The sequence below is a fragment of the Triturus cristatus genome, chromosome 1_2 (assembly GCF_964204655.1).
Source record: "Triturus cristatus chromosome 1_2, aTriCri1.1, whole genome shotgun sequence".
Classification (NCBI taxonomy): domain Eukaryota; kingdom Metazoa; phylum Chordata; class Amphibia; order Caudata; family Salamandridae; genus Triturus; species Triturus cristatus.
In genome coordinates, this window is record NC_140580.1 from 1143906685 (window position 1) to 1143934630 (window position 27946).

The 27946-nt window shown below is 46.6% G+C and overlaps 2 protein-coding genes across 4 annotated transcripts in view; one reads left to right on the forward strand and one right to left on the reverse strand.

The window, feature by feature from the left end:
• Positions 1 to 23400, reverse strand: part of SPACA9 (sperm acrosome associated 9) — an 81594-nt gene extending 58194 nt beyond the window's left edge. For both annotated transcript variants that reach the window (XM_085613910.1, XM_085613909.1), the window contains exons 1-2: positions 23288 to 23400; positions 6987 to 7140 (exon numbers count right to left, since the gene is read on the reverse strand). In XM_085613910.1, the coding sequence (XP_085470036.1) occupies positions 6987 to 7130 (144 nt within the window). In that variant the 5' untranslated portion in view covers positions 7131 to 7140; positions 23288 to 23400. The remainder of the gene's footprint in view (positions 1 to 6986; positions 7141 to 23287) is intronic.
• CEP97 (centrosomal protein 97) lies at positions 1 to 27721 on the forward strand. 2 transcript variants are annotated; one of them, XM_085613908.1, is made up of 2 exons: positions 1 to 323; positions 24864 to 27721. In XM_085613908.1, the coding sequence occupies exon 2, from the start codon at positions 24912 to 24914 to the stop codon at positions 27375 to 27377; it is 2466 nt and encodes an 821-aa protein (XP_085470034.1). In that variant the 5' UTR covers positions 1 to 323; positions 24864 to 24911; the 3' UTR covers positions 27378 to 27721. The 2 variants fall into 2 exon arrangements, with proteins under 2 accessions (XP_085470034.1, XP_085470032.1); XM_085613906.1 differs by lacking the exon at positions 1 to 323 and adding an exon at positions 23905 to 24017.
• The last annotated feature ends 225 nt before the right edge of the window (positions 27722 to 27946 follow it).

Consider the following 27946-nt stretch of genomic DNA (forward strand, 5'->3'; position numbering starts at 1 on the left):
CTCTACAATGGCTGCTGGAGTGCATGCACAAGTGCGTGTTTCTATGGCCGGTGGTGCAAACACTGGGTAGCGGTTAAGCTGCAGCGCATACACCCACCCGGATGTGTCATAAAGTGGTCCTCACAAGTAGAACAAAGCTCACAAAGGTGATCAGGAACTCCAGGATCATGGCAGCACTCACAGGCGCTGCAGTCTTCGAGAACACAGACAGAAGCGCCGACAGGTGCTGGCATGGAGGAGGACGGAGGCGCCGCAAAGGGGAATGCTGAAGCCGACAGATTGTGGTCACTGAAAGGACACTCCACATACGGTGATGGGAGCAGGTACTTCATTACCCTAACAGCTCAACGTCCCGGCAGCAACTGCCAACAGAAGGAACCCACACTAGGGTCCATGCAGGGAACTCGGAACCCCAGAATCCCCGACATTCCGTCCCTACTGATGAGCAGTGGCTGGAACCCGCCAGCTGAAACTGAGAGCACATTCTGGGTACAAAGTGTAGAGTCGGAGTGCAAAGTTGCATGAGTTGTTAGGGGCAGAGTGTACACTTTAGGAGAAGACTGAAGGGCGAGGGATTGAGGCAGAGTGACCAGGTGGGGGGATGGTGCAGAAGCTGTCATAAAGTACAGACAGAGGGGTGAGCAGGGGTCGACTGAAGAACTGCTAAAGGATGCAGTGCAGAGGGTTTGGGCAGGCTAATATGAAAGGGAGAGAGTGGGAGGGCATGAAAAGGGTCAGGGTGGCATGAAAAGCAGGTACTTAAGACCTGCACATGACTGAAAGAACATGTACCTATTGCTTTTTGTTTTTTTGATTTTTTAAAATTGGGCTGAAAAATGCAGCTTTTTATCCCATTTTTGCCAAATAAGATTTGTATAAGAAATGGCGACTAACATCCCCAAAATATGCTGCTGCTGCTCCACCATGGACCACTCACAACCCTCACCAGCCGCCACTGCTTTCCCTAATGCTCTCTAGTCTCCATTCAGAAATCCCTGCTTCCACGGACCAACTCTCCTCAACCTTCCCTGGGTTTGTCATATTGTTCCGTCTTGGAAAATGTCATCTATCTTGTAGAATGCTCGGCTGCTTTATATTTAGGTTTTTGCTCAATAAAGCCCATCCATACATCTGACCTGCTTGGATCCTCTCGCTGGGTTATGGGTTTTTAGGTTTTGTGATTCATGTCACTTTTTTGATGAGAAATGAGCCATTGTGGCCCATAGCCAGAGAGTTGTCGGCTACAGGAACTAAGAAAGAGGGCAGATTTACCATGCTCGGCTTGATACCAAGATGCATCCCGTCTAGCGCACCTGTAAACAGAGTCTGGTAAGCCCAACACTTCACATAAGTTGCCTGGATCAACCAAACTCTTAACCACAGACGATCATTGACCACAGATAAGACCTTAGTAGGAAGCCCCATATTTGCATTCGAGTCTGGATGTGTGCATAACAATTTGGGGGGGTGAGGTTAGGCAGGCGGTACCCAATGATTATACCCCTCCCTTTTCCTTCCACACATTTGGCCAATGTGTGGAAGGAAAAGGGAGGGGTATAATCATTTGGTGGCCCTGGCATTCGCAAAACAAGTCTCCAAATCTCCGAGTGCCCCTTATAGCACCAGTTCATGGAGAAGGTAGAACAAGAAGTTTTGCCGTGTGTCCAAGTAGCAAATCAGGGAAAAGGCGAGAAGCAAATTTGTTCTGTAGAGCGTGTGCAGCCTTTCTCCTGCCTCCGGGCCATCACAGGTTGTCCTCCTTCAACTGATTTGGGGCTAGGTGCAGTGTAACAAAAGGTCCTTCCTTCTTCCTGTGTGTGCCTCCAAGGTCCTGTAGATGCTCTTTGCTTCACAGTGAGCTCCAGAGGAATAGGGGGGAGCAGAGGAGTAACGCAGGAGGACACTCTAGGAGAGGAGAGACAGCAGGCACGGACTACCGCTACAACCTTAGGAGCTAGTACGGTACAGTGTGGGAACACCAAACTCTGTACCCTCATCTCACATGTAACCTAACCATGGCACTTGCCAACCAGACCTATCTGGCCAACAGACCCCACCTCTGGTGGCTCGCGGCACACCAGCATCAGAATGGAAGCAAATTAATGCAGAAAGCAACGCGGACGGCTTTCTTCCATCTATATAGTCAGCACCTGGATGACATCCTTGTATCTATCAGGCCTGCCCCAACCCTATTTCAAATTATGAAAGAACTGAAGACTTGTCTCTTAAAATAACTGTACATCATATTGAGTTGGAGTACACTTCTTTCTGCTCCACAGTCCAGCTACCCCTCCACTTAATGACTATATCTTTCTCTTGAAGCCTAAGCAGCATTTCAATGATTTTCAGCTAGGTTTGTGCTATACAAATACCGTACACATGCATACACTCTTGTGCACATGTCGCACTCTTTCGGGGGGGGTGCGTGTGTGTGCGTTTTTTTTATTTTACGGAGTTTTATATAGCGCAAACTTGACCCAAAGGTATCGGATATCAGATCGCTTTACATAGCACCAGTTGCGTTACATGAGGACACAGTTTTATTTTTCTGTTAGGCACGGGGAGATTAAGTGATTTGCCCAGAATCACAGGATGTTCAGCATCATTGCCAAGACTGAAACCCGGTTCCCCAGATTCGAGGTCAACCGCCCTAGCTGTTAGGCCAACTCCTCTCCCTAAAAGCACAAACCTCGTCAAAAGCCAGTTGAGCGCTGTGCTGGCTCAAAGGCGATGATAACCCAATAAGTGATTGAAAGAGACGCAGGATCATGAGATCCTGTCTTGTTGAAAGAGGAGTCTTCAGCTCTTTCGTAAACTGCTGAAGGGTAGTGATGGTTCTGACATACAACACAGTCTACTAGGGAGAGCCAGCGTCCCTGCTAGCCACTGTGGTTCAGAGAAAAGTCCCCTTCCCCACTGCCACCACAGCAGTTACCAGCCATTACTAGTGTCATAGTCACCCAAACTTCCGGGAGTAACACTTTAGGTGGGTCCAATCACACAACAGCACTATTAGTGAGCAACATGTAATAGTCATGTAGAGCACTTGTCAGGAGACCTGGTTCTATCCGTGAAAATGTACTGGGTCTGTCGGAGCATTAACATGCGAAGTAGGCTGTCACATGGATGTGGCATCGGGGATTTCAATGAACATGTTAAGAGTAAGAACACACAGCCTCACTTGAGTGCAGGACCTCACATTAGACTATCAGATGCTCTGAGGACCAGGCAGAAAAGTTAAACTAGGGTAAATCTCTGACTTGAAGCCAAGGCCATTGGAATTATGCGATGTTCCGTCTGGGGCATTTCCCACATAATGGCCCGTCTGTTGCATAATTTGCAGATTTTACTGACGCATGTTGCTGCACAGTTAAAGGCCATACACAGAAGTAGACTTGTCAGTTGCATACTGCTTTATTTGAGTTTTCAAACGGCTACTAATGAGGTAGAACCCTTGCCCAGACAGTCTTAATATTGTAAAAAAAGGACAAAAAAATGCAGTAATACTGTCACAAAATGTGCCACACTATGCAACTTAATTGTCCTTTTCTTGCTCCATAATTTAGTAAATCCTGACACATAATATGGCCCTCCACTGTTGCATAATTCCAGTGGCTCCGTTTGAAGCTGAGGTCACAAACCCTTATACTCTAGTCAAATCATCATCAGAAGACGATCTTCGAAAGATCTGCAAAAAGCCACTGAAAATGGCAGACAACCCACTACACAAAACTCAGTAACATATCAGCAGATGCAAGACCGGTATCTGCTCCACCCTCAGGTGTTCATCAACTCTTCTTATGGATAATTTCAAGGGCGAAGAGGGCCATCTGTGTGGCACGGGTTTTAGGTCTCGCCTAGCGTTTCTGCGCACATGCGCAGCACGTTCGGCGAGATTTATTGTGAATGAGGAGTTTGAGAAAAGGGCTTGAAGCCCCACCCTTCATTTCCATTGGCTGGTGTCACCGTTTATGGTATACGGTGGCCTGCCATTGGAAATTAGGTGTTTGGGTTGCCTCCCTTTCGCTTTTTGTGCCGGCCACCCGGAATGGCTTGCCTACTTAGCTTTTGTCGCAAAGCACTTTCTTATCTTTATGGGGCCATGCGTTTCTAATTAGAAACACATGGCCCCATAAAGACAAGAGATCCCCATGCTCCGGCTGCAGCGCGGTCCTCTTTCACTTTCGGGACCGCGCTTGTTTTAATTAGCAGGGCATTAGCGCGCAGTGTGCTAGATGGTGGGCTAGCTGCAGTCCAGCTTCAGGTTACTTGTTTCATTGGCTTGGAAGGAGCCTCTTTATCACCTCGTGCACACTCTGTTTAAGTTGCAGCATGACATGGGAGTTTATTTAAGCCTGGGAATGTGGAATAAAAGGGATCTGTGTCTTTTTAAGCTGCGGGGAGATATCGGCTTTCCACGTGCTTATAATGGTCGCTTCTGCCTCTTACGTTCACACTGCCTATAGCATCTGCTCTCTGGATATGCTGCCGTGTGTGTGCCCTCTCCCAGCTCCCACAGCCGCATGCCCACTGTTCTCACGGCTTGTACCCCTCACTTTGCACACGCTCTGGAATGCCAACGTGCCCATTGCCCCTCGCTGTCTGTGTCCCTCTGTCTGTCATTGCCCTCTGCTCCCCCTGCTTGCACCAGTGGTTGCGCCCCATGACCCCTCTGTGTGCAGCTCCACCCAGACCACAGTCTGTTTCTGCCTGAACCTCCCAATGCCAACGTTCTGCCCGAACCTCTCACTGTCCCCTTTCTGCCTATACCTCTCACTGTCCCATTTCTGCCTGAACCTCTCATTGCCCCCCGCTCTGCCCGAATATCACACTGTCACTTTTCTGCCTGAACCTGTCACTTTCCCCTTTCTATTTGAACCTCTCATTGTCCCCGCTGTCCCCTAACCTGTCACTTTCCTATTTCTGCCCGAACCTCCGATTGCCCCCGTTCTGCCCAAACCTATCACTGTCCCTTGTCTGCCCGAACCTGTCACTCCCTCCTTTCGGCCTGAACTTCTTCCTGTCTCTGCTCTGCCTGAACCGGTCACTGTGCTGTTACATACAATTCTACCTGCTTCATTTGTGCGCCTGTTAACTCGCATTGCCTTGCCTCATAGTGTTTGGAAGCCTCTCTTTGCCCCTCGCCCAAGCCCGTCTGTGCCTCTCCCTGCCCCTACATGTACTTATAATGGTCGCCTTTTCCTCTTATGTTAACACTGCCTATATCATCCGCTCTCTGGCTATGGCGCCGGGTGTGTGCCCTCTCTCAGCTCCCACGGCCGCATGCCCACTGTTATCATGGCTTGTACCCCTCACTGTGCACACGCTCTGCAATGCCCACGTGCCCATTGCCCCTCACTGTCTGTGTCCCTCTGTCATGGCCCTCTGCTCCCCCTGCTTGCACCAGTGGTTGCGCCCCATGACCCCCCTGTGCGCAGCTCCACCCAGACCACAGTCCGTTTCTGCCTGAACTTCCCAATGCCAACGTTCTGTCCGAACATCTCACTGTTCCCTTTCTGCCTGACCCTCTCAGTCTCCATTCTGCCCGTACCTCTCAATGTCCCATTTCTGCCTGAACCTCTCATTGCCCCACTCTGAAATCCGAATCTCACACTGCCACTTTTCTGCCTGAACCTGTCCCCTTCCCCTTTCTGCTTGAACCTCTCACTGTCACTGCTCTTGCAATCCAATAGGTCTTGCATTTACGCGAGTTTGAGCAATTGACATTGCAAATGACAATGCCTTTTATTTTTTTTCGTTTTTAAAATATAAATAAAGGGCATTGTCATTTACAATGGCAATAGCTTAAACTCTTGTAAATGCGAGACCTGTTGCATTGCAAATGCTTGTTCTACCCTGGAGACAGGATAAAGCCACTAGGTTCAGATTAGGAGGTGACAATCTTTTAGATCAGGCTCAATGTTTTCTACAGGAGTTCAGTGCTAGAGAAGGGTTCTTTGATTACTGTTCTAGGTGAGAATGTGCAATCCATACATCCCCCAACACCTCCCAGGTTGTAACCCTAGTGGAAGGGATGTCCCTTTCTATCTCCATGGAAGCGCTGAATCACCAATGAAGGGACTCCCACAGGGACACTAGGACCCGCATAGAGCAATTTACTGGAAAACCTTGGAGATGAGACAGGTGGCAGGGGCTACCTAAAGAAGGGACGCCTGCACACCATGCACTCCTGTTCTTGACCTCTCTGCCGAGGCTGTAAATGCTATGCAGCCCCCTCTTAATTTAAATGGTGTGGGCTCATCATATGGTACAAGGGAGTGGCTGGTTCTTCTGTCTACTGTGAGTGAACTTGGATAGTGTAGAAGCCCCCCCCTCACCTGTGCTAGATTGATCACGGGTTTGATCTCTCGTGCAAAGCCCCCCCCTCACCTGTGCTATACTGATGACAGGTTTGATCTTCTCTTGTGCAAAGCCCCCCTCACCTGTGCTAGATTGATCACGGGTTTGATCTTCTCTCGTGAAAAGCCCCTCCCCTCCACTGTGCTAGATTGATCATAGGTTTGATCTTCTCTCGTGCAAAGCCCCCCCTCACCTGTGCTAGATTGATCACGGGTTTGATCTTCTCTCGTGAAAAGCCCCTCCCCTCCACTGTGCTAGATTGATCACGGGTTTGATCTTCTCTCGTGCAAAGCCCCCCCTCACCTGTGCTAGATTGATCACGGGTTTGATCTTCTCTCGTGCAAAGCCCCCCTCACCTGTGCTAGATTGATCACGGGTTTGATCTTCTCTCGTGAAAAGCCCCCCCTCACCTGTGCTAGATTGATCACGGGTTTGATCTTCTCTTGTGCAAAGCCCCCCTCACCTGTGCTAGATTGATCACGGGTTTGATCTTCTCTCGTGAAAAGCCCCTCCCCTCCACTGTGCTAGATTGATCACGGGTTTGATCTTCTCTCGTGCAAAGCCCCCCCTCACCTGTGCTAGATTGATCACGGGTTTGATCTTCTCTCGTGCAAAGCCCCCCTCACCTGTGCTAGATTGATCACGGGTTTGGTCTTCTCTCGTGCACTCTCACGACAGCGGTCAAGAGCAGCGATGAAAATAAACTGCTGCTGATGGAAGATCTTGCAGCGCTGCTCCAGGTTCTTCAGGTTCTGCTTCACCTCACACATGGTGCCAGATCTACAGAGAAGGAACTGAAGCTAAAGTAAGGCCTTGAGGGATTATACATAATGCCATGACCCACACAGATCAGCACGCAACCCTATAGACAAGTACAGAACATTAAAGACAGGCCTGGATTACACGGACAAGAACAAAACCTTAAAGAGGAGCCTGGGCCACACAGACAAGGATAAAACCTTAAAGAATAGCCTGGGCCACACAGACAAGGACGGAACCTTAAAGAGGAGCCTGGGCCACACAGACAAGGACGGAACCTTAAAGAGGAGCCTGGGCCACAAGGACGGAACCTTAAAGAGGAGCCTGGGCCACACAGACAAGGACGGAACCTTAAAGAGGAGCCTGGGCCACACAGACAAGAACGGAACCTTAAAGAGGAGCCTGGGCCACACAGACAAGAACGGAACCTTAAAGAGGAGCCTGGGCCACACAGACAAGGATAAAACCTTAAAGAATAGCCTGGGCCACACAGACAAGGACGGAACCTTAAAGAGGAGCCTGGGCCACAAGGACAAGGACGGAACCTTAAAGAGTAGCCTGAGCCACACAGACAAGGACGGAACCTTAAAGAGGAGCCTGGGCCACACAGACAAGGACGGAACCTTAAAGAGGAGCCTGGGTCACACAGACAAGGACGGAACCTTAAAGAGGAGCCTGGGCCACACGGACAAGGACGGAACCTTAAAGAGGAGCCTGGGCCACACAGACAAGGACGGAAGCTAAAAGAGGAGGCTGGGCCACACAGACAAGGACGGAACCTTAAAGAGGAGCCTGGGCCACACGGACAAGGACGGAACCTTAAAGAGGAGCCTGGGCCACACAGACAAGGACGGAACCTTAAAGAGGAGGCTGGGCCACACAGACAAGGACGGAACCTTAAAGAGGAGGCTGGGCCACACAGACAAGGACGGAACCTTAAAGAGGAGGCTGGGCCACACAGACAAGGACGGAACCTTAAAGAGGAGCCTGGGCCACACAGACAAGGACGGAACCTTAAAGAGGAGGCTGGGCCACACAGACAAGGACGGAACCTTAAAGAGGAGCCTGGGCCACACAGACAAGGACGGAACCTTAAAGAGGAGCCTGGGCCACACAGACAAGGACGGAACCTTAAAGAGGAGCCTGGGCCACACAGACAAGGACGGAACCTTAAAGAGGAGCCTGGGCCACACAGACAAGGACGGAACCTTAAAGAGGAGCCTGGGCCACACAGACAAGGACGGAACCTTAAAGAGGAGGCTGGGCCACACAGACAAGGACGGAACCTTAAAGAGGAGCCTGGGCCACACAGACAAGGACGGAACCTTAAAGAGGAGCCTGGGCCACACAGACAAGGACGGAACCTTAAAGAGGAGCCTGGGCCACACAGACAAGGACGGAACCTTAAAGAGGAGCCTGGGCCACACAGACAAGGACGGAACCTTAAAGAGGAGCCTGGGCCACACGGATAAGGACGGAACCTTAAAGAGTAGCCTGGGCCACACAGACAAGCACGGAACCTTAAAGAGGAGCCTGGGCCACACGGATAAGGACGGAACCTTAAAGAGGAGCCTGGGCCACACAGACAAGGACAGAAGCTAAAAGAGGAGGCTGAGCCACACAGACAAGGACGGAACCTTAAAGAGGAGCCTGGGCCACACAGACAAGGACGGAACCTTAAAGAGGAGCCTGAGCCACACAGACAAGGACGGAACCTTAAAGAGGAGCCTGGGCCACACAGACAAGGACGGAACCTTAAAGAGGAGCCTGGGCCACAAGGACGGAACCTTAAAGAGGAGCCTGGGCCACAAGGACGGAACCTTAAAGAGGAGCCTGGACCACACGGACGGAACCTTAAAGAGGAGCCTGGGCCACACGGACAAGGACGGAACCTTAAAAATTACCCTGTAGCATACAGACAAGCACAGTATGTTAGACAGGTCTGGAGCATACAAACACAGAACCTTAAAGAGGAGCTTGGAGTATACCGACGAGCACAAAACCGTAAAGACAAGCCTAGAGCATACAAACAAACACCGAAACCTAAAGAGAAGCCTAGAGCATACCGACAAGCACAACATATTAAAAATGATCCTGGAGCATACAGACAAGCACAGAATCTTAAAGGCAAGCCTGGAGCATACAGACAAGCACAGAACCTTAAAGACTAGCGTAGAGCATACCGGTAAGCACAGTACCTTAAAGATGAGTCTGGAGCAGAGAGACAAGCACAGATCCTGAAAGACGAGTCTGAAACATACAGACAATAACAGAACCATAAAGACAAGCCTGGAGCGTACAGACACGCAAAGAACCTTAAAGAGGAGCCCGGAGCATACATATAACAGAAAAGCACAGAGCCTTAAACAAGAAGGGAGCACACCTATTTGCACAGAACCTTAAAGAATAACCTGGAGCACACCGACAAACACAGTGCCTAAAAGACATGTTTTGGAGCATATAGACCAGCACAGAATCTTAAAAGCAAGCCTGGATCATGCAGCCAAGTAGGGAACCTTAAAGACGAGCCTAGAGGATACCACCAGGCACAGTACATTAAAGACGAGTCTGGAGCATAACGACAAGCACAGAACTTAAAAGATGAGCCTGTAGCATACCAACAAGCACAGTACCTTAAAGAGGAGCATGGAGCGTTCATACAAGCACAGAACCTTAAAGTTGAGTCTGTAGCATACAGACAAGTAGAAAACCTTAAAGACAGACCTGGAGCACCCAGACAAGCTCGGAACCTTAAAAACTAGTCTGGAGCACACAGGCAAGTAAAGAACCTTAAATATGAGCCTGGAGCATACAGACAAAAACATAATCATAATTTTGAGCCTGAACCGTATGGAAAAGGACACAACCTTAAAGATGAGCCTGGAGCGTAGAACATACAGACATTGACAGAACCTTAAAGATGAGTCTTGAGCATACACACAAGCACAGAATCTTAAAGACAAGTCTTGAGCATAGAGACAAGCACAGAACCTTGAAGACGTCCCTGGAGCATACAGACAAGCAAAGAACCTTAAAGACGAGTCTGGAGCGTAGAAAGAAACACAGAACCTTAAAGATGAGTCTGGAGCATAGAAAGAAACACAGAACCTTAAAGAGGAGTCTGCAGCATAGAGACAAACATAGTACCTTAAAGATAAGTCTGGAGCATATAGACAAGAACAGAACCTTACAGACGAGCCTGGAGAACACAGACAAACACCGTACCTTAAAGATAAGGTCTGTAGCATAGAGACTAGCACAGAACCTTAAAGGCGAGTCTGAAGAATAAAGACAAATACAGAACCTTAAAGAGGAGCCTGGAGCACACCAACACATAGGACCTTAAAGATAAGTTCTGGGGCATACAGACACGTACAGAACCTTAAAGGCGAGTCTAAAGCATAAAGACAAACACAGAACCTTAAAGAGGAGCCTGGAGCACACCAACAAACACAGATCCTTAAAGATACGTTCTGGAGCATACAGACAAGCACAGAACATTTGACGTGAGCTTGGATGGTACAGATCTCCACAGAATCACACAGGCCAGTCTGGAAAATTGCAAGGTAGTGTGAGACAAATCAAGCATCAGAGAGGTCTGGTGGCTTAGTGGACTAATGGCTCCACTGTAGGGGCCCGTCTTCGACTTCATGGTCACAAGTTCGAATCCTAACTGGTCCACTCATCCTTTCATCCTTCGCAGGTCAATAAAATGAGCACCATTGAATTGGGTAAAAATAAACATCTGTTATTCAACGCCAAGATGCTTATGGGTGAACGTGCACTTTAAAAATACACGTTATGTTAGGTCATTCTGGAACCATAATTAACAGTCCAGAACCCTACAGACCTGCCCATGGATGTCATTTAGCTGTCGCAGCTGCAACCTCTGGCTTTCCTCTTGCGGACCCTGGAACTGCCTTTGTGACCCCTGGGCTCAGATGTGGCAAAATCAGTTCTAGGTAAAGTTATGAATTTGGGAGACAGAAAAATCTGTCCCTATTTACAGCGCACAGCTACGGTCCCTAATGTTTATGCAAATTTGTAAGACTTTTTTAATTTAATCCCAAATTAAAACTGTACTCCAACATTGGTAAATCAATTCTTATTTCATTGATTTAGCGGTTTATCACCAAATTGCAAGAAGATTTTTATACAAAGTTGTTTAACACATTATACCTTAATGATACAATTCTGTGGTTGTACTCCTAACATCAAATGCTTACATTGTGTTTGAACATTGACAACCCCAGAAATCCCCAATGCATTTCGGGTTGGAGCAACCCTTCTTCAGGGGGAAAAACACTTAGTACATATCATACAATGCTTTAAAGATGCTTATATGTTCAGAAGCCTCCTGCCGGAACAAACCAAAAGATATTGATGTTAAACATATATGTTGTGAAGAATGTGGTACATCAAAAACAAACTTTTTATCTGTGTTCGCAATGATCGTGACCTCCAGTGTACCCGAACAGTGTAAATCAAACTAACCATGCAGGTGTGTGAGAAAGTGGCTCTGTATATACTGTTCCCTAATAGGTACAGGGTGTACAGAGTCCACAGTCCCCCAGGGGCTGATAAAGGTTAAAGTTAGGTATGACCTTACTCTCTAAAGTGGTAGCTTGGTCGAGCAGTAAGGCAGTACCAGAGGACAGTGTAAAGCATTTGTTGTACACACTCAGTCAGCAAATGGTCTCACACACTCAATAACTGAACTCTAGGCCAATGGTTTATATATCTATAAAATATATGCTTGTTTTATTTTTAGAACCACAAAGGGAATAAAAAAAAATATACTTTCTCAGAATGAGAGGTTGAATATAAATACTTTTGCAATAAGCAATGGATTTTTGTAAATAGTCACAGTTGGTTGCAATAAACAATCCTATTTCCTAAACATAACAATGCATTGAGCTCAATGGTAAATTCAGGTTATTTGTAATAAATTACTTTTCAGATTACTTTTGGAATTCCAGGTCTGGTTCCTAGATCCAGCCCTGGGACAATATTCAGAATCAAGTGGTGAAAGTCGACTTAATTACTGTACTGATTTTTAAATAATATTTAGCTATTTCAAAAGTTGACACTTAGAAAATATTTCAAAGAAAACATTCAATGGATCTCTATGGCAAGAAATTCAAGTTGCAGGTAGAGTACTTTATCGTTACTTTTGTAATCCAGGTCTGGGTACCTAGACTCAGCACTGGGGTCTTTATCAGAAACAGGTAAGTAATTACGTTTGCAGAAATGGTACGATTTTAAAAGAATATTTCAAGATTGCAGAAATCAACACTTAAAAGAAATTTCACAGAAAAGCAGTCAATGGTTTCCTATGGGAGAAAATTGGGTTACTGGTAAGTATAGATGCGAGTATTCTTCCGAGCTAGTGCTGGGCACCAAGATCCAGCACTGTGAGCCCACCTGAGAACAGGTGAGTTTTTGCGTTTTTGTCGCTCGGCTGATTTTTAGTGAATATTTGAAGATTTGAAAAGTCCACACTTAGACGAAATTTCAAGAAAAAGCCAGTCAATGTTACCCTATGTAGAAAATAGAGTTAGCGGTTTTCAGGTAAGTTCTCGACTGGCAAAGGTGGGGTTCTGGGCATAGACTCAGGGGTCCCCCAAGGTCAGATAGGCACAGTTAGTTCACCCTCAGGGGCTCTAGGGCAGCCGGGTGCAGAGAGAGTTAGGCCCAATGTTAGCCTATGAGGAATAGGGGGGCCTGGTTTGGTGGCTGCTGACTAGCGGGCCACGCGGCTGTGGGAGCTGGGCTCCTGGTCACTCACTCAGGGCAAGTGGGGAAGTAGGCTAGTGTAGAGATTGCACTGCCAGGGCCACTCGGGCGGCTGGGTGCAGGGTGCTTTTGAGCCGTCGGGCGCTCAATGGAAATCAATGGGAATGTTCCGGTTAGGAAAAAGGCTGCAAGCTCGGGGACGAGGATGCTTCAGGTGCCACCACCACTTCGAGAGGTAAGTTGGGTAGTTGTAGGTTAGGTGGGTACCCCAGGATTGGGCACAGGGGGCCGCAGGGCGCCGCGTGCAGGGGTGCCTTTTGGTGTCAGGAATCTTACCCTCTGATGATCGCGGTTGGGGGGGGCACCTTGTTCCGAGGCTGCAGGCTTCTTCCGGAATGTCGATGGGGGTCCTTGGGTGCCGGACTCGGGGTCACAGTCGCCGTGGGGTCGTCCTCAGGGTCTTTGTCCACTCCTGCACTGGCCAGGCTTGGCTGGTGCAGAGTGTGCTGGGTTCGCTGTTCCGGGCTGCTGCCAGGGGTTAGAAATAGGTTTCTGAGTAGAGCCCCTACTCATGGGAGTCCCAGGGAATCAGAGTTCAAAGGTAGCCAGGTCCTCCGGGGTTTCTGAGGTTGCTGGCCACAAGAGATGCCACGCTGGAGCAGGTGCAGGTTCGAGGGTCGACAGGCCGGTAGGGCTGGGGCCAAAGCAGTTGGTGTCTTCCTCTTTTTAGCAGCTGCGGGGCAGGTCTTTGTTCTTCTTGCTCTTCTTGTAGTTTCGAATCTGGGATCTAGGGAAGGAAGGTTCAGGGTGCCCCTAAATACTAGATTTAGGGGCGTTACAGGTAGGTGAAGGTCAGGGACCAATGGGTGCTTGTCCTGGGGTGGGTACACCCCCTATCCTGCCCCTCTCCTGTGGGAGGGGGCAGTAGCCTAATCCTGATAGGGTAGGGCCTCCCATCTTCAAGATGGCGAGAGCCCGGAGATGTGCTTCACCTCGCCTCCCCCACCTGAGGGGTGGGGTGGGCAGGCTGGCACATCCCCTGTCCTTGTATGGGGTTTCCGTCCAATCTTCCCGCCAGAGTGGGGGGTTGCAGTGGCCTGGGGAAACTCCTAGAGGCGGCAGGCCTTTGAAGCTTCCCTTTGCTCATCCTGGGGGAGGCGATTTATCACCTCACCCAGGATGTGCATTGTTGCAGGCCCGGGAGAGCAGGGGCTCTCCCACCCAGGGGTCCAGCAACGTGTCTGCTGTGTGGCAGCCTGGGCAGCCTCAGAGCAGACGTGGATTGTAGGTTAGTTGTAAGGGGGCATCTCTAAGATGCCCTCTGGGGTGCTTGGTACATTAAACCCACACTGATGCCAGTGTGAGATTTAATGTGCTGAGAAGTTTGATACCAAACTTCCCAGTCTTTAGTGTTGCCATTATGGTGCTGTGGAGCTCGTGTTTGACGAGCTCTCAACACCATGTACTCTTAAATGGCAGCACTGCACTTACAGTGCCCGGGAATGGACCTGAGTACTGTAGGGGCACAGGGCTCCTGCTCCTGTGCCCACACCATGGGCATAAGGCACCCAGCCAGAGGGGTGACTGACATATGCCTTGGCAGTGTGGGTGTTGGGCATGGCACACAGAGATGTGTGCCATGTCGACTCTTCATTTTGTCCTGCACCCAGACACTCAGCCTGCAAAGGCAGTGTGTGTGTGTAAGGGTACAGGGCCCCTAAGGGTGGCACAATGAGTGCTGCAGCCCATAGGGGCCTTCCCTGGTCACAAGGCCCTGGGTACCTAGGGTACCATTTACTAGGGGCTGACATGTGGCCAGGGTTTGCCAATTTGGAGTTTGTGTGTTTTAAGGAAGGAACATAGGCCCTGGGCACCTGATTGGCAGGAGTCCAGGGTACATTCAGTCAAAGTACATTCAGCAATTTAGCAAAAAGTGGGGGCATGCCATGCAAGAAAGATGGCACTTTCTCACAAGGTGTGTAAGTGAAGCATGCGGGTCGCCATAACAAAAACATTACTGTCATGTGTCGAACCAAATGGAAAGTGCTAAGTGAAAAAGAAAGTAACTCTCTGTGGACAATTCAAAAGACAAAAAGCCCCGTCAACCAAAGTGTAACATTAACTAAGATGCCATCAAGTACCTTAAAGACTCGGTGTACAAGAAACACCAATACTTATAGATCCGAGGGTCAAACATGTCTATCTACAACAAAAAAAACAAAGAGAAACTTCGTGAGCTCAATGTTGCCGCTTCGATAACTTCTGCAAACCATGCTGATAAATCAAAAGTGCTTACCCGTATGGGTCAAGACAATGGATTTATACCGAGGTAGAATCTATAAAGAAATACACGGGTACATTAGAAAAGAGGATCTACCAACGTAACCTGTGTAGCTATGAAATAAGTACCGACTACCCATCTATGCTTGCTAATCATTGCGGGAACACCGACGGTCAAGGGATCTTACCGTACTAATGCCTGCAGAGAGTCTTGCACACGAAGCGTCTACAGGAAACCAAAAGAAATACGTTAATCTCCAGTATCCAGCTTATGAGTAAATTATTTCCAGATCCACTATCCCGTATCTGCGCATGGTCACCGGTATGCCGCCAAAACGATGTCCATAGCTTCCTGATTCCGTGATGACATCATCACATTACGCAACTTTTAAACTAGTTTACCCTCCCTCGGCAGAAAGGATTAAGACGTGTCCGAACTTTATTGATCTGAGCTCGCTGTCAACACGCTAGTATAAAACAGGATATCCAAGAAACATGCACAACTGAACAACTCTAATACGAGTAAATGTGATATTTACCGTCATGCTTATAAAGTTGCTGGCGTTATATGCCTCAAATATACACAGTAAGCTCCACTGCTACGGTTGCCTCAATGCCTATGCTCAAACGGTAAGGTTGTCAATTTAAGGTTAGATATCTACGGTATTCGCATGGCTCAACCACACAGACAAATGGATGAGCTGTAATAATGCGTTGAGATCACCACTTTCTTTGATGAAAAGATCACCAAAATCGTCGGAGGGTTTGACCCAGGTAATGCTAGTCGCCAGGATGCACTACCTCAGATACTAGCTGAGGAGCCCTGGGCAGAAACATCTTTGAAGTACTTTCAACCTCTTACCAAGGAGCTCTTCAACAACCTTGCTCAAAGTGCATCTTCTGGGTCCCCCCTAGACCCTCTCCCTCATAAGGTCTGGAAGGAGTGTGGACAAGAATTATTTCCATGGATGCGACAGATTTGCTGTCAATCCTTAGAAGAAGGCGTGGTCCCAGAGGTATGGAAGCAGGCAGTGGTAACCCCCCTGCTTAAGAAATCCTCTCTGGATCCAACAAACCCAGCAAACTCTAGGCCCATATCTCTTTTGCCTTAGCCTATCAAAATTCTGGAAAAGGCTGTCAGCAAGTCCTTATCGTGCTATCTTGAAGAGAATCATCTGTTGGATAGGGATCAGTTCGGTTTTCACCCAGGACATGGGACAGAAACAGCTTTGGCAACCATAAAAAAAACGAATCTGACAGTGGAACCTTCTAATTAACAGCACCTAACCTGTTTTTACACTCCTTTCGCAGTGTCCCTTCTATATTATGTGGGATGTGTGTGCACACTGAGTAGTACCCACCATCACAGTACTTATTCCAACAGGAACTTAACAATTCAAAACCAAAGCACAGGTGCACCACTTGGAAAAAACTTTATCAAAAAGGACAATCTTAAGGTCCATGTCTAGTAAAAAGAGTTCTTGAATTCATTCTTTTTTCTTTCTCTTTTAATGTTTCATTTTCATTTCATCACAGAACAGCCGACGCGTTTCGTCCCCTTGGGGGACTTCTTCAGGGCTGTTGGATATAAACACATAAAATATATAGATATAAAAACATGACTTACAACAGATATAATGGACAACAATTTTTACATAACAGCATGTGGGCTAATTTGATGCCCATGTGCACATCAAAAGACAGACCAACAAATTAATAGACAACCATAAAAAATCCTATTTACAGCATACAGACGATACAAAATACCTGGTGATTACCAAAAAAAGATTTGATCCAACAGGTCCCAGCCGGCACCAAATTTGACAAAGAAAACTCTCATTTTTTTCAATCCTCCGATATCATCATATTACTATACCTTTTTATAGCGATATATTATAATCAATTAAGGATAAGTGCAAGAAAAAAGAAACAAGACGAAATAGGTTTGCCCTTAGGGGGCTTTAAAATGAAAAGGAATAAAGAAGTAAAAGCAAGGAGAGAAGGGAGAGAAAGGAAAAGGAGCCAAACAGCCAGGGATATAGAGAGAAGAAACAGATCATCGTAAAACTATCAGTCACAGTAAGTTTCCAAATAAGAGTACAAGACACAAAAGTTGGAGGAGAAAGAGAAAGGAATATAAATTTAATAGCTCAATCGCTAGAGTCATACCCCCATATATCAAGAGGTAGACAAAGAAGGTGGCAGAAGAATATTATTACATTGTATCAAAAGGAAGAGCTGATGCAGACAGCGACCAGTGGTATACCCACCAATAGAAATAGGTGGAGTCAAACTCTCTCCACACGGTTTATTTTGGTTCTGGGATTCCCTTAAAGAAAGCTTTTCCCATCTGTAACGCCCTGAACGTCTCAGGATCGTTTAACAGACACGATAATGAGAACGCAACCACTTGTGAAGGTTTAGTTATTTTAATGAAGGCAAAAATAATACAAGGAATAAACAAAGGTTATAGTCACTGGAATCCTCCAGGCTAAGTACGTTACCAGCCCACAGCACGGATGGTCCTAACCGTCCTCTGCATATACGCCGATCCCGGCGTATGCCAACAGAGGGCAGAAATGAAATGGCCGACAATGCCAATCGGTAGGCTGTGAGGGGCACGAAGAGTGTTGGGGAGAATCGAGGAGTCAGGGAAACACCCAGCCGGGGTCTCTACCTGAAGGGAGCAGCCGCTCAACCTCTTCCTCAGACTGCACCGGGACGCGGAGTCACCTCCTGGTGATGCGTCACCGATACCCCAATCACAAGCAAAGAAGACTGAACCGAGAGCAGCCGCTCGATCGATCCTGTGGACTTCCGAGTCTGTAACGCGGCAAACACCTCCTGGTGTGCGTTACAGCTGGCAGTCCCTGTATCTCTGGTCGGGCTGGGAGTTACGACTCCAACCAACAAAAGCGCCACTGCGCTTTGACTCAGCCGAGTCAAAAAGCGAAGCTCAATGGTTGACCGGTAGAGCTTCCGGGTCCTTCACAGGTGACGATGGGGCAAGACACGGCCCAGGGAGTAACGACTCGACCTACCTCCGTTCTTGCCTTACTGGAGCACCACTCCGGAACACTGCTCTTCACTAAGCAGGTACGTCGGTGTAAACACAATATCAGACAGCGTTGTACCTCCCGGTTCCTCCCTTTATAGGGCGTGTTGTCCTTGAGTTATGTAACAGCTCTCCTGTTTACATAAGGGCGTGTTTTCCTTGAGTTATGTAACAGCTCTCCTGTTTACATAAGGGCGTGTTTTCCTTGAGTTATGTAACAGCTCTCCTGTTTACATAACCTCTCAACCGCTAAGCATCCTGGGAGATGTAGTCCGTTTTCGCTGGTTACCGTTTTCCTCCCCTCGCATGACAGGAATTCTTGACACCATCCAATATAATCTACAATGTGAAGAACAGAAGGGTAGTTTTGCAGATGTGGCGTCAGCTAGATTTAAGGTTAACGTAGCAGATCCCATGTACCGTCCACTTACATTATATTTGGTAGTAACGCCGTTTTTAAAAGGAGGTGACGATCACTCAAAGAGTAGATAAAATAAGTCCCACTTTGTTAATGTCCAGCTCTGCCACTATATGCATTAGACAGATTCAATTTCAATCCTATACACGATATTCTAGAAAAGAAATAGGCATAAGCTAAAGTGAGATGAAGTGAGATAAATCCAACATGCCCTTCCCATAGGAACATGGCAGCAACCTTTCTCGTCAGGTTCTGATTGAGAGAATTGTGATATAGTCAAATTTTGCATACTATAAATACCCTACTGTTAAGGAACATACCATGCACATATGTCACATCAAGGTTTGATGGGAAAACTAGTTGCACCCCCTGATAAGGAATAGCCCTGCTCTCCTTGCTTTTTCTTCTTTATTCCTTTTCATTTTAAAGCCCCCTAAGGGCAAACTTATTTCGTCTTGTTTCTTTTTTCTTGCACTTATCAATAATGGATTATAATATATCGCTATAACAAGGTATAGTAATATGATGATATCTGAGAATTGAAAAAATGAGGGTTTTCTTGGTCAAATTTGGTGCCGGCTGGGACCTGTTGGATCAAATCTTTTTTTGGTATTCACCAAGTATTTTGTATCGTCTGTATGATGTAAATAGGAGTTTTTATGGTGGTCTATTAATTTGTTGGTCTGTCTTTTGATGTGCACATTGGCTCAAATTAGCCCACATGCTTTTATGTAAAAATTGTTGTCCTTTATATCTGTTGTAAGTCATGTTTTTATATCTGTATATTTTATCTGTTTATATCTAACAGCTTTGGCAACCATATTGGACAATGCGAGCCGACAATGGTAACTCATCTGTGTTAGTGTTGCTAGATATGTCGGCCGCATTCGACACGGTGAGCCATGCAATGTTGATGGGAAGGCTGGAAAGAATGGGTGTGAAAGGTCGAGCTCTGAAGTGGCTATAATCATACCTATCAGAGAGACAACAGGTCGTAACCATGACGCCGTTTGTCTCCTCTAAGTCTCCTGTACGCTACGGAGTGCCGCAGGGTTTGGCAATAAGCCCCATTCTTTTTAATATATATCTGCGCCCTTTGATCCCCACCATAAAATCTTTTGGGATTGACCTGGTCAACTATGCGGACGACACCCAATTGGTGTTCTCTTTGGAAGGGAAGCATGCGGTAACCATGGATATAATCCAACCAATCTGACAAGTGCCATGTGCCAGACCTCTGGTTGACTCAAAGAAAATTCTTTGCAGTTCAACGGGGGGAAAGCAGAGGTGGTATATTGCTCTACTGCTAAAATGGTACAGCACCTGCTGCTAGAGTTTAAACTCACCCCTGGGGATGACCCATCGGCCCCAGTTAAAACTGTACGTAACCTGGGCGTCCTGATTGATGACAATCTCCAAATGGCATTAGAGGCTAACAAAACGGTTAGCGTCTGCTTTGCTAAAAGCGCTTCGGCAGATTCTTCCATTGCTGCCTAATGAGGCTAGACCCCTTGTAGTGAGGAGCATAATACTGTGTAGACTGGACTACTGCAAGTCCTTGAACTTGGGAGCTCCGCAATATATCTTGCAGGGGTTGCAGAGAGTCCAATCTATAGCAGCAAAGCTGGTATTAAATAGGCAACGCAGGTCCTCCACCACATCGGCCCTGAGAGATCTTCATTGGCTGCCCATCAAGGAAAGAGTTAGTTTCAAATCCCTATGCATTGTGTTTAGAGCAGTGCACGTTATGGGCCCTTTATCTATGCATGAGAGATTTACCTGGTACAAGCCCATAAGACATCTTCGCTCTTCCAGCGCAAACCTGGTAACAACTACCAGATTTAAGAAATCCAGGATGGGAGGCAGGGCATTCGGCACAGCGGCCTCACGCCTCTGGAACGAGCTACCCCAGAGTATTAGACAAGCTAACTCCTTGTTATGCTTTAGAAGGAGTTTGAAAGCTTGGCTATTCTCTAGGATTGAGAGCAGTGCTTTCCACTGATAATCAGGCCCGTTGTTGTTGATGCCATCTGTCTAAGTTACAGCGCCAGGATACCCGTAGGGTGACAGTTTGCGCTATATAAGCTTGCTATACAATACAATAACATCCCTTCTACGTATGTAATTCACAAAGGGTAGGCCTATAATACCCATGATGCCAACTACAAGTCCAAGTGCCAAAGTCAAATAAAATACAACACAAAAACTAAGGTGTGTTTTCGGGGGATGGTGCCACGATTACTGCGGACATAGATTCACAAATAAAGTAAATAACTGTGCTGGATACAACAATACTGTTATTATAAGTAAATCATGATTATTAAAGAAAACATGACATTTAACAATGAATATTCAAACCTTTGAGAATTAGAGTTCCCAAATGCTTTATCCAAAAAGATTCTCTCTGAGCAAGTAAAGTTTGAAATTCAATCCCTAATCTGCAGGTAATTTTCTCCAGCACTGTGAATTTTAATAGGGGAATGTGTGATGTGTGTCTATCCAGTGTGCAGCCAAACATGAGTTGCGGTTTCTTGTGCGGATCATACTTTTATGTTCCACTATTCTTACTTTGATTTTCCTTGCTGTTCTCCCTACATACGCGAGTCTGCAAGGGCACTGTATGGCGTATATTACTCCTTCTTTGTTACAGTCTGATCATTGTAGCTGTGCGCTGTAAATAGGGACAGATTTTTCTGTCTCCCAAATTCATAACTTTAACTGGTAGGGTCTGTGGTAGGCCCTCATCACAGCAGCACGCACCGTTAAGCAGAGTACTACGCTACATTCCGGTCATAAATACACAAGTTAGGTGTGCAGGGTGATCACCCTTTTTATAGAAAACCAGTTCCAGGACCATAGGGGCAGCACGTCCTTATGGACTTTGGCTGGGACTTCATTTTCCTTGTTTTCAGTCAGCTTTTTTTTTTATTACACTAATAGTGAATAATATCATTTTGTTCACTACAAGTGTAATAAAATATGGATTACCATTAGCTGGAATATGAGCCCAGCTGACGCAAGTAAAAATGCTTTTAAATATATGTTGCGTGCATTCTTGCTGGTTGAAGTGAGTTTATGTAAGACAGAGTGAGTGAGTGTGTGTGTGTACACAAAGGTCAAACAAATGGCGTGTGATATCACTTCCGCTACCCCTAGCATTTTGGTGAAATGACGTCCATGGGTCAGGCAAGAACAATATATGTCAGTCCATGGCCCAAATAACCCCCAACCATGCTGGTGACCAAGAGTCCCACTGCAGAGCCCATGTGACTTCTTACACCTAATCCAACCAATCTGACAAGTGTCAGCAAACGTTATGACTGTCACAAACACTGAAAGATGTCCCTGCCCTGGGCAAACTGGACCGGTGTGCCCAGGGACATCTTTCAGTGTTTGTGACAGTCATAGCGTGGCTCCTTTTCGCCCGAATCCGAAATAACGCTTTGTTTTTGTGATGTGTCGCTTTGCAGAGCTATGACAAAAGAAACATGCAAAAGAAACATTAAGGCTTTTCCAATCTATGGTACTCACTGAATCAACCTCAGAAGGATCAGAGGCTGAGCCGACAGCTGGCATTCAAAGCTGTGGTCTGCAAGTTGCATATTAATCTCTGCATCTCACCAATACAGTTATTACTGCGCACAAATTTCACACCCCAACACTCATGCCCCATCAGGATGTATAACGGTCCCCTTGTCAGGAGACACTCTGACCCTTTTCATCTCCATCCCATGCCGACATTGTGGTTTGGGGCTGCTGCCCGACAATGCCACTCTGCAGATGTCTCGGATCCCCGCCTAACACCATCTGATTGAGGCCACGGGCTCTGCCCCCTACAATATCCTTTAGTGCTCGTCGAAGATACAGGGTGTTCCCGTTGTACATCAAGTCAAGCCCCTCTCTATGCTGACCCTGCATGCGTCGTGCTAAGTCTTCCTGGGCACAGTTGGGGCAGTCTCTCAGTGCAAGTAGTGACACTGGATTCACCGTGGCAGGTGCACTGACCATCAGTGCAGCCCCTCAGTGTATCAGGCTACCCATCTACTCGCCTCCCCTGCAGACACCCCCAGCGCCCTTGGGCAGCCTCCCCTCCTTATTGTAGGCTTCTCGGGCGGGGCACGTCCTGCTCTGGGGCAGTCCATAGCCAGTGCTGTAACTGGACAGCTACTGCACGATAGTGAGTAGGTGCACTTTCCAGTTGCAAACGGGTACGCTGCACAGTGAGTTACAGCACTTCGAGATTTCCTTTTAGCCACTGTCCATGTGGCGCCCCATCTACCGCCGACTTTGTATAGGTTCTGCCATGGTTCATTTACAGGGTTCTCGTTGGCAGCCCCAATATGTGCCACAAATATACAGGTGCTGTTTGACACTCGGTGAACCATCCACCCCCACCCTCTGGGTGTGTATACCGCGGGCTCTCCTTTGCTGGTTTAATACTCTTCGTACCTTTGGGAAGACCCTAAACCCAAGCCTAGTACTTTGCTGTTAGCTGAATGACTGCACTGATACAAACGGCTCTCCCCACTCATCCCATTCTGACACTTATTGTGCTCTTGGGCACTCTGTGTCCCAGCACACCCTCCCCTCGCTCTTCTGCCACCCCTGAGCGACAGCCCCACGCTCTCCTTGCCCTGCTGGTAGTGTGTGCTCCTGTTCGGACGCTCACACACCCCCACCTTTGCTCGTGCCCTCCGGGCTCTCCTCAGCTCTTCCCCTCCACGAGTCTGCAGCACACTGCCTGGGCGGAGCCGGCCCGGCCAGGCCTGGCCCGCGGCTGTTGACAGCCGTTGCCTGGTAACCTTGTGACGTCACAACTATGCGTCGAAGTCCTGAGCCGCAGCGGGATAAATTGGCTCGATTTTTGACAGGAGACAGGAAGCCGCCTCCTTATAATAGATAAGCGAGGCACCATCTTGGAAAAGGAATGACAGGCGCTATCTGGGAAGGAAAGAATGAGCCCTGTCACTCTGAAGCTGCCTCTCTGTCTCTTTTTATTGCAATCTACGCCGCTCCTTGTATAAAAGCTACTGATACGTTACTTCTAATATAGATATAGTTTATGTGACACTTCAAGCATTAATAAATACGTTCATAATGTACTAATGTACAATTATTTTCCAAGTCATACAGTACTAAATTGACTTATTTTTAGTCCTGAGATGAATACAATTACTTATGTTTGCCATAATCAAGTAGTTTGGAATATAAACGACTGCGTTCATAGATGGCCGCCTCATGTGCACCTTCGGAGATCTCTTACAAGCGAGCCTACTCTCCAAGACCTTCTTCTATTTCCAACTGCAACATTCCCCTTAGACTCCTGCAGAAGCTGTCTCAGACGGATTGGGGGTGAAGGTACCTGTCTCTTATACCGAGCAGGCGCTGCCAAACGTTCGGCCTGACCAGGTAAATGGCTCGTGGAGACCAGGAGAGGCTGTCATATTCTTGCTAATCTGTAGAATTTAGCACCGGGGAGTCTGCCTTGAATCCCGTTTATGCCATTTGTCTAAAAAATACATGATCCACATATCTGCATTGCTACCAAGTGACCTCCATGTCATTTGTTTGTTCTTGAGTATGGTGACCAGATGTGTCTGTTACTCGGGAACCACTTTGCTATTACCTATCATTGTTTTTAGATTTGTTGGCCGAATGACTCAGTATAAATTAACTAAGACTACAACTCCCAGAATGCACTTCTAGTTAGAAGCAAAAGATAGGAATGGAAAAGTGGTGTCGTGATGACAGGGAGCCATCTGGTCACCATTGTCCTTAGATGATTCTTACGTTTTCAGCCAGTACAAAGTTGCTTTCTGGGGCTTATAGCTTCTCTTTTTCCATTAAAAGCGGAACTACAAGGTTTAGCACAGAAGGTGCTGATGTGGAAAAAAAGACAGTCCGATTGAAGGTAGTTTATTTACTTGATTAACAGGTATTATTAAAGACTATGTGTGACTTTTGTTGCACATGTTGAGAAGAAGCCATTTTACATTAGGGAAAGGTTCTAAGTCTTCACTGTCTAATGTACTGCTCTGCGGTCCTATTAAAATTAATATATCATTTTTGTAGTAGTTTCTGCTCTTCTGTCCTTCATGCTATAAACAATCATTGCTGCGGGTTGCATTGTTCTTAGGATACAAACTAGAATAATACTTTTAAAATGTTTCCTAGAGGCTATGTTGTTTCTAAGTGGGTGTTGGAGCATTGTACTTATTTTGGCCTTAACATTGGTGTCATTTATGCTTTAAACAGGTTTCAACATTGGAAAGCACTGAAAGTGGTGGAGTTGGCAGCAGAAGGATGGCAGGAAACAACGAGGCTGCAGTGGCAGCCTGGGAAGGAGGCAAGTGTAGTCAAGGCGAGAAAAGAAAGAATCCGGATAATGGGCAGGGCTCTGCAAATAGTCCCAGAGGAGATGTCGGCGCTGTAATTGACCTCTCGGGTCAGGGACTGCAGAAACTGGGTCCGTCTTTACCCTGTCCTGCAGACACGCACACCCTGATTCTGGATAAGAATCAAATAATTAAACTTGAACATCTGGAAAAGTTCAAGAACCTGAAGCAGCTTTCTGTGGCGAATAACAGACTGGTGCGGATGATGGGTGTAGCTAAACTCACTTGCCTCAGAGTTCTTAACCTCCCCCATAACAGTATCGGTTATGTGGAAGGGTTGAGAGATCTGGTACATTTAGAGTGGCTGAATCTGGCTGGAAATAACCTTAAGACGATCGATCAGATAAACAGCTGTACATCACTCCGTCATCTTGATTTATCAGACAATAATCTCTCTCAAACAGGAGACCTTTCCAAATTGACCAATTTAAAGACACTGCTGCTCCATGGCAACAACATTACCTCACTACGTGCAGCATCTGTTTGCCTACCCCACAGTCTGACCATTATTTCACTGGCAGAAAATGAGATCCGAGATTTGAATGAGATTTCATTCTTGTCTTCTCTCCTGGAATTGGAACAACTGTCAATTATGAACAATCCATGTGTGATGGCCACACCATCACTACCCGGGTTTGACTATCGGCCTTACGTAGTCAGCTGGTGTCTGAGCCTTAAAGTGCTGGATGGATATGTGGTTTCTCAGAAAGAAAGTTTGAAAGCAGAATGGCTTTACAGCCAAGGTAAAGGGAGATCCTATCGGCCTGGCCAGCATGTACATTTAGTCCAGTACCTGGCTTCGATCTGTCCTTTGACCTCCACAGCTGGGCTGCAGACAACAGAGGATGCAAAACTCGAAAAAATATTGAATAAACAGAAATATCACCAGCGACAGCTAATGCACCAATGCAGTAAAAAAACAAAAACTTTTTTGCCTAATTCAGATAGAGATCTGACCTTTTCTTCACAATACCAAAGTATGTCCCATGGACAACATTCTACAGTTGAAAATGAATCTGTTCGTTTAGAATCTTGGATTGCAACAAACTCCTCTGGTGATCGCCCCCACACTGTAAGGAATTTCATCCCTAATGGAGGCCACACTGTTAGATCTCACCCAAATGATCTCTATTTGGAAGATATCCAAACGGATGAAGACAAACTGAACTGCAGTCTTCTGTCCTCGGAGTCCACTTTTATGCCTGTAGCTTCAGGGCTCTCCCCAGTTTCTCCCAGTGGAGAAGATTGCATGCCTGGAATTAATAGTGAGCAACATACTAATATTCTGGATTTTGTCAAAAATCTTGAAGGTGGTGAGGGAAAACAAGACACAGCATCTAGAGATACAGTGGAGAAGAAACCTGAAGAGCAAATCCAATGTGAACTCCTCCCCGTTGTAAGTCCAGCAAGCTCTTTCAAAAGTGATATTCCTAGATTTAGCAACTGCCCAGGCTGCTGCTTGGTGTCTGCGGAAGGCGTCCAAGGGAACACGCCTACAACTGTTGAGAAAACATTGCCGAATATCATTTGTTCCAAAGCAAGCAGTGGCGGACTGTCAGATTGTAGGGGGGAGGATTCCTATGAACTGTCTGTGCCTATGGAGGAGGCTTCTCATTGGCTTTCACAAAGGAATAAAGCAGCCATTAGGCTGCAGGCATGTTGGAGAGGATTCCACACAAGAAATTGTCACCCAAAAGCTCAGAAGGTCCGATATGAAATCCGGCTGCGCAGAATGCAAGAACACATCCTTTTTTTAAAGGCGCAAGTGTCAACGCTACAAAAAGAAAACGAAGAAGAAAGGATCCAGAGGATGGTGCAAGAGGCAGCAGTCAAGCTGCTTTGGAGCAACGTCCAGTCTCTTCAGCAGTGGCAACTTTCTGTAAATCAGCGACTTGACAGTACCAGTCAGCAAAGTGTTCGGATGACTAGTTCTTGTCCATCGCATTGGTCAGTGCATTCGTCAAGTCCAAGTTCAGAGACCACTTGCAGCCATGCCTGTTGTTCGGAGATCAAACATGAACATTCGTCATCCGACATGCCGGACTCTGGCTTCCACTCCATTTTCGTGGATCAGACTGACAGAGACGATCCAATATCTTTCGGTTCGAGAACCACCGCAGGGAGTAGAGAATCTGGGCAGTCAGACGACCATGCCAGCCATCACGACACAGCAGATCCAGGGAGTCTGTTGGATATGCAACAAAAAGACAATGGTGAGTGTCCAAGTGACAGCTCCAACAGTGACCAAGACAGTAGTCTCCTCCAACAGTATTTAAAGACAGTGGAGCAACTGGCGGAGGGCGATGATGTAACCAGCTGCAGTGATCAGACTGAAGACAGTAGGGTCCATGCCAGTGATTTGATGGAAATTTAGAATTTAGAATTTTCATTGCCCGACATGGATTGTATTGAGGAGTCTTAAATATACCAAGCACTTTTGAAAGGGTATTCACATGCCTGAGACCAGTCAGTTATGGGGAAGGCAAAAGTAAGCAAAGGGAAAGTTAATTTTCCTTCCATATTTCAGTCGCTGGATTTGCTGCAGAATATTATTCCATGAGAAATGGCCACACAATCTATTGCACAAAATGCAAAAACACAACTCCAATTATTTTTTAAAATATTACACAGTAGTTTTAGACTATGCACAATAGAATTATTATTTGTCTGGAACGTTGCGAATGAAAAATAAATAAAAAATACAAATAAATGCCAAAATAACAATCTGAAGCCTATTATTTATTCTGGGCATATATAATCCGGTCAAATAGATTTTTTTTGTTTAATGAAGTATTTCAATGTTTTTATTAGAATGTGCCAATTTGAGCTAAGTCGTCAGAGGTTTGTCAAATATAATTGAACAATTCAGTTTTCTTTGCATTCTTTCTACGCTACTTTATTCAGCTTCTGTAGGTATTATTTCTTACCAACCTGTACAAATTT

What these genes read in the sequence shown, in the direction of transcription:
- CEP97 (XM_085613908.1), top strand. Translation starts at nt 24,912, where the DNA reads ATGGCAGGAAACAACGAGGCTGCAGTGGCAGCCTGGGAAGGAGGCAAG.